The 11,363-nt window shown below is 46.2% G+C and overlaps 5 protein-coding genes across 5 annotated transcripts; 3 read left to right on the forward strand and 2 right to left on the reverse strand.

The window, feature by feature from the left end:
* Positions 1-336: 336 nt before the first annotated feature.
* On the reverse strand, positions 337-2,025 carry SAMD00019534_064360 (hypothetical protein; the record flags this gene model as incomplete). The annotated part of the gene is made up of 3 exons (XM_012898256.1): positions 337-777; positions 844-1,323; positions 1,396-2,025. The coding sequence occupies 3 exons, from the start codon at positions 2,023-2,025 to the stop codon at positions 337-339; spliced, it is 1,551 nt and encodes a 516-aa protein (XP_012753710.1).
* Positions 2,026-2,287: 262 nt separating this feature from the next.
* Positions 2,288-3,184, reverse strand: SAMD00019534_064370 (hypothetical protein; the record flags this gene model as incomplete). Its single annotated transcript, XM_012898257.1, has 2 exons — positions 2,288-2,877; positions 2,950-3,184. 2 exons carry the CDS (start codon positions 3,182-3,184, stop codon positions 2,288-2,290), a joined length of 825 nt encoding a protein of 274 aa, XP_012753711.1.
* A 1,122-nt stretch (positions 3,185-4,306) lies between these two features.
* Positions 4,307-5,614, forward strand: SAMD00019534_064380 (hypothetical protein; the record flags this gene model as incomplete). The annotated part of the gene is made up of 1 exon (XM_012898258.1): positions 4,307-5,614. A coding segment is annotated over one exon (1,308 nt), but the record flags the coding sequence as incomplete, so codon positions are not given.
* A 408-nt stretch (positions 5,615-6,022) lies between these two features.
* SAMD00019534_064390 (hypothetical protein) lies at positions 6,023-8,640 on the forward strand (the record flags this gene model as incomplete). The annotated part of the gene is made up of 5 exons (XM_012898259.1): positions 6,023-6,347; positions 6,419-6,483; positions 6,617-7,000; positions 7,065-8,298; positions 8,363-8,640. 5 exons carry the CDS (start codon positions 6,023-6,025, stop codon positions 8,638-8,640), a joined length of 2,286 nt encoding a protein of 761 aa, XP_012753713.1.
* Positions 8,641-8,983: 343 nt separating this feature from the next.
* SAMD00019534_064400 (hypothetical protein) lies at positions 8,984-10,743 on the forward strand (the record flags this gene model as incomplete). Its single annotated transcript, XM_012898260.1, has 5 exons — positions 8,984-9,129; positions 9,209-9,301; positions 9,411-9,622; positions 9,686-10,098; positions 10,162-10,743. Coding segments are annotated over 5 exons (1,446 nt in total), but the record flags the coding sequence as incomplete, so codon positions are not given.
* Between the last annotated feature and the right edge of the window lie 620 nt (positions 10,744-11,363).

The following is an 11,363-nucleotide window of genomic DNA, read 5'->3' on the forward strand; positions in this document are numbered from 1 at the left end:
TTTTTAGAGTAGTCCTTAAGACCATTGCCCGTTTGATCGTTTGCAAAAGCGTTCATGTCCATTCGGCATTGTTCGGGTCATAACTGCTCGAGATTGGTTGGACCCATCACTCGCCAGATATCGCAATGTGTCTTCGACAATAACATAGTTGACAATACAATATCTAGTGAGGGACATCCCAATACTTTAAACAAATAATCAAACAAACTAAAGATAAACACTCATACATCATTCAATCAAACATATTCATACATCAAACCATTCAATCAATATTGTATGTTTATTGAGCTTGGCCATTGATGATACATTGTTATGTTGGGGCGAATACACGCACGTCTAATCATCGTCGTCGTTGAGTGATCTCTGGTGACTTGACCTGCCTCGGACATGCTCATCCTCCTCTTCATAATCATCGTCGTCATCGAATATGGCTCGACTGCTGCTGCTTTGTTTGGAGGAAGATGAGTGCTTGATGCTCTGCAGTTTGCCTGCACGCTCACGATCTTCGCGATCACGGTCACGGTGCGAGTGAGATGAAGATGATCTCCTTGAACTCCTGTCATCGCGCTCGATAAAGTCGCCCAGGTCATCCTCATCATCATCGCCAAGTGAATCGCCTTCTTCATCGCCCGAGCCTCCATATCCATCATCATCATTGTTGTTGTATTGATCGTCGTCATAGCTCTCAAGGTATTCTGGATCCAGTCCATACTTCTCGGCCTCATTCCTCTTGACCTGTTCCTCTTTGGCCCTATTCCTGATGATCTCTTCCTCGATCTAATGAATGAGAGCATGCGTGCGTTAGTATGATTGATCGATCAATCGATTGGGGTGTCGACATACCTTCTCTCTTGCCTCCTTCTCCTTCTCTGGATCAATGCCAGAGGTGTTGTGATGTGACTTGATCTTGCTGGCCTTCTTGGTCTTGTTCATGAGGGTCTCGGTGAGACGTCTGTGCGCTCTGCTTGAGATGTCGGTTGGTCGGATGTTGACACGCGAGTCGATCTTGCCCTCGCACTCAATGAAGCTGTCCTGTGTCGAGTAGACGTAGATGTGCTCACCGCCCAGCTCGTTCTCTGTGATCTCCAACACCTCATTGCCGATGAACAGATGTGATGAGCCATCCGACCACTTTACATATCTTGTGTTTGACTCCTTCTTGTTCATACCGCCCTCGCCAACTGCCCATCGCCAACGTATGACCGACTCCACATTAGCTCTTTTCTTGCCATCCTCTGCAGGACCCTCATCCTCCTCGAATGTCTCAGCATCAAATGGCTTTGTTTGAATGCCCAAGATATTGAGCACTTTAAGCTTCATCAACTATTTGATTGATTGAATAAGGTTAGCATTGTGATTGCTAGCGCGCCCGAGAGCTACTGGGTCGACCATTACCTTTGCTGATGGCAGGGGGTCTCTGTTGATATGCGTCAGATTGATTGGAGGCTTGATGACCTCTTTCTCTTCTTCCTCCTCTTCTTGTTCACCGGTGACCTCGTAGTCTGTGCTGTTGGCATCTTTGGTTGAGTGTCTATCTTTGTGTGATCGACCAGATCCATGATGCTCATCATTGCTGGCATTCTCATCATCATTTGACATTGCCGAGTGATCGTGCTCATCATCATCTTGTTCTTGTTCATTGTCTTGATCTTCGTCATTGCCTTCTTCATCATTAGCACGTGCCTCAGCCTCATGTCTTCTCTTTCTCCTCTTCTCTTTCCTCTCTTTACGTCTCTCTTCTTTTGATCGATGATGATGTCCATTCTTCCTCTTACTACTGCTACTACTATGTTTGATTGTTGTACCTATATCATCCTCTTCATCCTCTTCCTCATCACCATCCCTTTGCTCTTTATCATTATCTTCATCATTATCATCATTGTCTTTCTTTGATTTACGACGATCATCATTATCACTTCCATCACTCCTGTCACTCCTTTCTCTTTCCTTTGTCAATCTACTCATTGGCTGACTTTGTTCGACCAAGTCATCTCCAAACATATCATCATCTTCATTATCACTCATTATGAATATTATGTATATGTATAAGTGCTATGTGTATAAGTATGTGTATTCTAGATTGATTAAATGATGAATGCAGGAATGAAGTTGAAGTGCACTTCAAAAGTGAACAAACCCAGATCTTTGAGCAAACTTTGAAAGAATTAACTTTATTCATTCATTCATTCATTCAATCATTTATAGCTTGCTTGTGTCCAACATGAAGGTATTCATTCATCCAACATTGACAACACTCATTCCTATCCTAACCAACTATTTAGTCAGTTTAGTTGTGGAACTGAACGGTCTCACCGCGTGGCACAAGGGTGGTGCGATCGGTGTAGGTCACGTTGCGGTCCTGGTACGTGGGGATGTTCTCAGTCTGGAAGCGGTCTGAAGCAGTGGTCTCATTGACGTAGCCCTGGTTGAGTGTGCTGCGGTGTGACTCTCTGTAGACGTGGTTGTCCTGGGGCGTAGCAAGGCGCTCGCGGTACACGGTCTCGGTGGTGGTCGTGGTGACTGGGGCGGTGGTGGTCTGGACTGGGCGGTCAAGGTATGGGTCGCGACGCACCTCGGTCTGGTAGGTGGCCACGGCGGGCTGAGTGCGCACGTTGTTGTGCTCAGTGTACAGTCCTCCTCTTGCGCGTGCGCGACGACGGCGGCAACAGAAGATCAGGGCAATCAGCAGACCCAGGAGGAGGAGACCTCCGAGCACTGAACCGATGATCACACCAGCCAATCTACCTCCGTGCAGACCATGTCTATGCTTCTTTGGCTTGGAGGTGGCGTTCACCTGCCAGAAACCATCCTGGTTCGAGCCAAGATGAGTGTTGGCAAAGTTGTCATAAGTCACATCCGAGTATCCATTGGCTTGCTCTGTTGGTTGTTTCAAAGTATTAGTATGATTGATTGATTGATTAAATGAAGGTATGGGATGTATTAACTTACTCAAGTATGAGCCCTCCAATCTGGCGTTGTTGTGGCCAAAGACGTTACGCTGGCGCTGACCCCAGACACTGGAGATGAGGTCTGGAACCTGGGATGGCTTGTTGTAGTTACGAGCCCATGAGCTGTAGGCCAACTGCAATGGGTTGGAACCAAAGATGCTCAAAGGGTTACCTCCGAACAGGTCCAAAGGACCGATGGCATCGACTGTTGTGGCCAGAGCACCAACAGCCAGCATACCGACTACTGGAATTATAGGCTTCATTCTTGTTTTGGAAATAATTAAATTAATTAATTAACTAACTAAATAAATAATAAATAAATAAATAAATAAATAATATTTGTTGTTGTTGGGATGTTGGATGAATATAATAATAAACTTTGGTTGAAAGTTGTTGTAGTTATAGGAGTGAAGAGTGGAAGTGAAGTGAATTGGACTGAGGTCACAACAGGTGGCTATATGGTTTAGAATAACTTTGAATTTGGACTTGATAAGTATCCGTCAGTGCATGTCTCCGCCCACACACACAGTGGATGACACATGACCCGTCAACCAGACGGGTATACACTCATCATACCATATGATATCGATCTATTATTAATTGTTAGCATCGAATTCTTCATCGTAGTCAGTCTTTTTGGGAGGGTGGCATTAATATGATATGATAACATCATCATATGTGTGGCAAATGATATATATATTTGTGAATCTGTATCTCTTGCATTTAGTATATCAATGTACACCTATTCGCACACCTTCCCAAAGGTGTTGTTGTTAGTCGGGTCAATGAAAGTCAGAATGACATTGAATGTGTGTCTTGTGGTGTGAAGTGGTGGATGTGTGTTTACATCTTGAAAATTAGATAAACCTAAACATACATTCACACAATTGTAGTCATCTGGCGACCTATGTATGACTAATCGATTGATACTCATTTTAAGTAAGTACATTGAATAGATATGATATTCATCAGCATCAAGTGATATACACCTCTCGACGACATCGTTCAATCTCCTCATTAACACCCACACTTCAAGTACGTCGATCTCTAAAGTTGACGACAATGGTGAGTGAGTGAGGGAGTGAATGACGGACAACTTCGATGAATGAACCATGACGGTCAAGGGTTGGGTTTCCGTCATAAAGGAGCCAGGATCCCACAGACACTTAACAACACAGCTCATCCAAGACTTGGTCATTACAACCAGCTCCCTCTATTTATTTATTTATTACACTTTCCAACATTCATAAATATATATCAACAACAACATTCACTCATTCATTCATTCAATCATCCAACAATAACAACAACAACAACAATTAATATAATATAATATTATTTATTTATTTATTTATTTAATCAAACAATTTTTTAAAAAAAAAACAATGAAGTTGTTGTTAACATTGGTAGTGCTGTGCACTATCGCCTCGGTCGGAATGGCCGATTTCTCTGAGACAGAGAGGACCCAGCTGGTCAACCAGATGAACACTATGAGAATGAGCGTAGTGCCCCTGCCCGTCGACGGCGGCTACCAGTACTTGAACTGGAACGCCACACTCTTGGACAACGCCAACACCCTCGCCAACGCATGTGGCGCCCGTTACATGTCTGAGGCTGCTGCCGCCGGCACATTTGGTGAGAGCGTCGTCACCTTTGACTACGACCCCTCGCCCGCCAACGTCATGCAAGCCCTGACCATCGGCAAGAACTCCTACAACTTTGATGACAATGCATGTGATGATGGCGTCAACTGCCAGGCCTACACCAACATGATCTGGGCTAACTCCCAAGAGGTCGCTTGCTCCAAGGTCCAGTGTGCCGACAACAACTTCAAGGTTGCCTGCAACTACTACCCAGCCGGTTCCTTCTCTGGAATCCAGCCATACACCGCCCAGGACCACGCCTCAGCTTCCAAGCTGGCCACATCCAACTTCAACGGTCTGTTGAGCTTCAAGTCCAACAAGATGGTCGACGCTGAGGAGGAGGAGCTCGTCTCCAAGGTCCGTGTCCCATCCACCGGTTCGTTCGACTGGAGAAACCAAGGTGTTGTCGCCGTGCCAGAGGACACCAAGGACTGTGGTTGTTCATTCGCCTTCACCGCCGTCGGAATCGTCCAGTCACGTGTTGCCATGCGTGAGGGAGTCCGTCCAAACCTCAGCAAGCAGCAGATCCTCGACTGCTCTGATGCCATCAACCCCAACTACTGCACTGGAGGCCGTCTCAACGACGCTCTGATCTACGTCCGTGACCAAGGTTTGATGAAGGAGACCGACTACGGATACGTTGGAAACTCTGGCTCGCTCGACCGTCAGTGCCACTATGACAAGAACAAGGTTGTCGTCCGTGGTGGATACGTCCGTTTCTCTGAGGCCAACAAGGACGACATCATCAACAAGTGCCGTACCTTCGGCCCAGTCGGTGTTGCCATGCTCGGAACCAACGACTTCTATGACTACCGCTCAGGTATCTTCCGTTGCGACGGTCCAGTCACCAGCACCAACCACTCTGTCTTGCTCGTCGGCTACAACCAGGAGCAGAACTACTACATCGTCCGCAACAACTGGGGCACCCAATGGGGTGAGAACGGATTTGGCAAGATCTCTGCCGATCCAAACTCTGACTGTGGTATCAGCAACAACCGTGCCGGTTCCATTGACACCGTCAACATCTAAGCGCGCGGCCCTTCCAGCGCTCCACACACGCCTCTGGTCTCGCCGTCCTCCCCGCCTACTCCCGTCACTCATGTCCATCCCGCATAAGCTCGTCGCACGTCGCACCATTGGTCAATCACTCCATCCATCCATCACTCAATCCAGTGATCTTTGAATAAACTCACCATTATTTATTTATTTGAACCATTCTATGTTTGTGAAGTTTGACAAAGTGATTGTGGGAGTGCAGTGCACTGAATGATCAATCAATCAAATCATTCGACCAACCCCACCACTTACACACACTTATACAACAATCTATCTGTATCTATATCTGTATTAATATAGTCATTCTTATTCATTTGGATCATTGACACCTTCAAAGAAGGACCAAGGACTACACGCGCGCGACCAAACAACAACATGTCAACTCCAAATGAACATTCATCAACATCGTTGGCGAGTAGTAGTGGCAGCACTACATCTACAGCATCGAATGCTTCAACCAATATAAGGTCATCGCCACCGGCTACAACCGCAACACCAGCAGGTGTGCCAGTTGGTGAGTTGTTCGAAGTGCGTTGCCAGAGCCAGTATCTGCAATCCAAGCTTAGCACTACATACGATCAACTCAAGTCTTCGTTCAAAGAGGCCGTCGACAAGAAGAACTCCTCAAGGATACAGGCAGCACTCCAGAACCTAACATACTACCGTGTCGAGAAGGACTTACTCGATCCACTACTCTCAGGTATGTCCTCGTCGTGAGGTGATGCATCATGTCGCGACACTCACTCATTCAATCATTCAATCATCATATAGTGATCTCAATGACTGACGACAAGAAGACATTGAAGTTGGCCTACTACTTCCTCATTGAGTTGTCTGTATACAGGGCTCAATTCAACAACTCAGCTGTTCGTATTCCACCCTCTCGCCCCAACGCGCCACGCTACTCACATGAACATCACTTGCTGACCCTACCCTCGATCCATCACCATCACGTGACCAACAACACAGGAGATAAAGAACATAACGACTATATTCTCAAAGGAGATGCAACATAAGGATATATCACGAAAGGTTGTATCATTGAAGACAACGGCAATGTTGGCGCCCAATGATACTTTGGTCGATGCTAATATCACAGAGGTCATCTCGGGTATACTGAGAAAGGTTGGCGAAGACCCCGACAAGGTACAGAAGAAGAAGGTTGGATTCTTCACCAAGGTGTCTGATCTGGGACGTGAGCGCGCACTCTTGCAGTACGCATGCTTTGTCGCCTGCCGAAACAGATTCAAGAACAACCCATCCTTGTTCATGCCCATCGTCGAGGGCATCAAGTGTGCTGATCCAGTTGGCGCAAGGCATGCCGTATGCCTGACTCACAGTTATGCTAAAGATGTATGTTGGTGTGATTGATTGGGAGTGTGATCAGTGACTAACATGCCCCTCCAAACCATATTAGGACCCAGCGACTATTGCAGCGACGATCAAACGATTCTTGCCATTGCTAAAGGCTAACAGGGGAAAGGAGGCTGTGGCCTTGGTGGACCCTTTTGCTCGCAGGACCTTCTTGGCCACATGTAGTATGATTGCATTGTCATCGTCACCAGATGGAAAGGACTTCTTCCAGAACATATGCCAGAGTGTGATGGACAACAACTTGGGCGTGTGGTGCAGTGCCGTATCCAACCTGACTAAGTTCCCCTGGAAGACGCTGGAGACAGCGATGATCGAGGCGATCGTCGTGGACAACGACACTCCCAACCACTACGACACACAGCCAACCGCTGTGCCCCTGATCACCGGCATCTGCAACCAGATCAAGAACGCGTTCAACACTCACTTCACGGCGCATCCCGCCCAGCAGTCCATCCCCTTCACGCACATGGTCTGCAAGCTGGTCAACGCTCTGTCTCACTCGTACGTGCGCCACGCCTATCCCAAGGCCGCGGACGGCTCACCCGCCATCGGCACGTGGACCGAGGTGGACAAGACGATTCCGTCGTCACTCACACACCCCTTCTCGGTGCTGACGTCGTCGATCATGGGCCTGCTCTCCATCTCCCCCAACATCTCCATCCGCATCCAGGCACTGCGCGCTCTCGTCTGGCTTTGCCCATCGACGCTGTGTCCTGCGTCTCGCACATTCTTTGAATGCTTCCGCAATCAGTTGCGCGAGCAATGTCACCCAGCACTGCTGTTCAAGGAACTGTTCATGGAGCTGTACAAGCGCACGGTCGTCACGCCTGTGCTGGCACCATCCGTGCTGCAGCTCGTCTATGACTGGATCGACATTGTGCCGCACAAGGTTGATACGCCACTGGCCATTCAGATCTGGACCAAGATCATCGAGTTTGGTCGCGAGGGTCGCGAGCGTGTCCTGCAGAACTGCTTCGACGTGCTCGATCGCTCCATCCATCCAGACTTCCGCGTGGTCAGTCTCGAGATCCTCAAGGACATTGTTCAATTCCTCGGCGACAATGCCAACAAGATCACGTTGGAGGGTGAGGCTGGTGACAACCAACCAGTCACAGATCAGGCACTCAACTCCATCATCTTGCGTCTCGAGCAATACGCCATCTTCCACCCATGGCAGATCCGTATGGCCAGTGTCGACGCCCTCGCCAAGATCGCCTTCCTCTCCTCCACGCCCTTCCGTATACACATATACCACTTCCTAACGACTGTGCCCAATGGTAGGTGTCTCGCTCATCACTCGCACTCAATCATTAGCATACTCACTCATATACCTAACCTTAGGATCACATGGATGGACCACGGTCAAGTCAAACAATGCTACGATAGTTTGTATATTAGATCAATTGTTGACACTTAGAAGCAAGTGGCTACCATTGTTATCATCATCATTGAGTGCGCCACAAAAGAAGGAGTTGACAGATGATCACAACAGTATGTTGCTACAGATTGGCATGTACTTTGATAGTGTTGGCGCCGCGGCCACCTCCACTTCCTCCACTTCATGCTTGCCAAGCGATTATATGCCATTGGGTGTAGAGACAAGACAATATGTAAAATAGAGATAGACAGATAGATAGATAGATAGATAGATACATTAAAAATAGAGAGATAGATACAAAGATATTATCTGTTGCCCATAACTCGAGTGTTGTCTATGTGGCGCCACGCACTTCCAACTAAATCTCGCGCGCGCTATTCAAACTTTGAAAGGCAACCACCAGATCTTTAGTTTGTTCATTATTAGTTAATATCTATATACGTATACAAGATACAGATACACATACACAACAACAACAACAATATTGATACAAGATGGAAATTGATCAACAACCATCAGCTGATAATGATAATACAAATGATGATGATAACGGAGATGGTATGAATGAATAAATGAATGAATGATGGAGATACTTATACATACATACAGAGCCAATACTAGGACTTATCAAGTCTGATTATTTGTCAGACTATGATACACAGCTTGAAATACAACGTTCTGATCCAAACTCTCCCCTCTACTCTGTAAAGACATTTGAAGAGCTTCAATTGTAATGTTCAATCAATCATTCAATCATTCAATCATCACGTGATTGTTAACACACAGGCTATGTATCTATTCATCAACAGGAAGCCAGAGATATTGCAAGGTGTCTATTCAATGGGATTCAACAAGCCTTCAAAGATACAAGAGGCATCACTACCTGTTATAATCAATCAAAGGTAATGGAGATATACACATACATGATGGCGTGGTCATCAATCAATCAATCCAATCAATCACTGACACCTATCGATCGATCACGTGACATCCATTCATTCATCAATCCAGACAAAACTTGGTCGCTCAGTCACAATCTGGAACGGGCAAGACAGCCGCATTCACATTGGGCATGCTTAATACTATTGAAGCTGGATTGCAGGTTCCACAAGTGTTGTGTATCTGTCCCACATTGGAGCTTGCAATGCAGGTCCATGCAGTAGTCTGTGCATTGGCGAAGCATTCCAACATTCAGCCATTTTTGGCCATCAAAGATGTTAGATGTATGTGCAGCAGCATGCATTGTGATTGATTGATTGGAGTCTAACATCATACAAACAAACTAGTGCCAAAGGGACCATTGACGAACCAACTCATTGTTGGAACAACAGGCAAGGTGGAGGACCTGCTGAAGAAACGAATTATCCAAGCAAAGTTTATTAGGATGCTGGTGTTGGATGAAGCCGATCACATGGTGGACACACGTGGAATGTACGGCCAGACAAAGGCCATCAAGTCATTGCTACTACCAACAGTACAAGTCCTATTGTTCTCTGCCACATTCAGTATTGGCGTGGAGAAGTACATCAAAGAGTTTGTTCCAGAGCCATACGTATCTATTCGTCTCAAGCGTGATCAACTCAGCGTTGACAAGATACGACAGTTCTATGTACCATGCGACTCCATTCAGAACAAGCCACTCATCCTATGTGATCTCTACTCATACATTAGTGTTGGCCAGAGTATAGTCTTTGCCCATGTACGTATCAACAAACATCATCATGTGCCAAGACTCGAGTTGGTGGACTAACATTGGACACAGACTGTTAAGACGGCGGAGGCATTGTATCATAGGATGACACAGGAAGGATTCAGTGTGACGATATTGACCGGCAGGATGGAGAGTAATAACAGGTTCAAGGAGATTGACAACTTCAGACAGGGCAAGACAAAGGTCCTGATCACGACCAATGTACTGGCGCGTGGAATTGATATCCTTCAAGTATCGCTGGTGATCAATTATGATGTGCCACTGGACCCCAAGCAAACACCTGATCCAGTGACCTATCTCCACCGTGTGGGCCGTGTTGGCAGGTTTGGCCGCTCGGGCATTGCCATCACCTTTTGTGACAGTGACCTTGACGTCAGGCGTGTGCAAGCCATCGCCAAACATCTCGAGAGGGATATACCTGAGCTCAAACGAGATGATCTCGAATCACTGGATGCAATGTTGCGTGGTTTGAAAGATCTCACGCCACTAACATCATTATCAACATCAACATTAACATCATCTCCATCAACATCATTATCCCAAGGAACAACAACATCACAACAATCAACATCAACAACAACATCACAATCATCAATAGGAACCGGAGAACCACCATCAACTTTATATAATAGGAGATAATCAAACAAAAGGTCCCCTACTACCTTCCAATCAAATCAATCAACATCGAGACACGATGACGACGACGACAACGACGACAACTTCCATCCATCCATCCATCAATCCATGTATCCTGTAAATAATAATAATAATAATAATAATAATAACATAACATGGACACTGCTAATCTCATAAACATGTACTCAAACATAGCAGTAGTTGGTGGTGATCGATCCTTATAACATGTCCAAGCCGGAATAGCATTTTGCCAATCACTCAATCAATCAATCACTCATTCAATCAGCTGATCAGATGGTTATACCTCCCAACCCACCCCCCACACTCACCAATCCATCCATGCATCCGGTTGTCCAAGTATGTAGTAAGTAAGTAGTGAAGTGATCATTATCATGATCAATCCCACGCACACTCATACTCACACTAACACTAACACTAAACTCGAATGATTGGTTGTGGTTGTTGGTAGTGGAGCATAATAGTTGTTGTTGTCTGATTAGTGTGTGAGTGTGTGTGTGTGTGTGTGTCTGAGACATCAATCAGTCAGACAGTCAGTCAGTCAGTCAGTCAGTCAACAGTAAGTAGGCAGAATGAATGAAGAGAGAGAGAGACACACA

Source organism: Acytostelium subglobosum (genome assembly GCF_000787575.1).
Source record: "Acytostelium subglobosum LB1 DNA, scaffold: scaffold12, whole genome shotgun sequence".
NCBI lineage: Eukaryota > Evosea > Eumycetozoa > Acytosteliales > Acytosteliaceae > Acytostelium > Acytostelium subglobosum.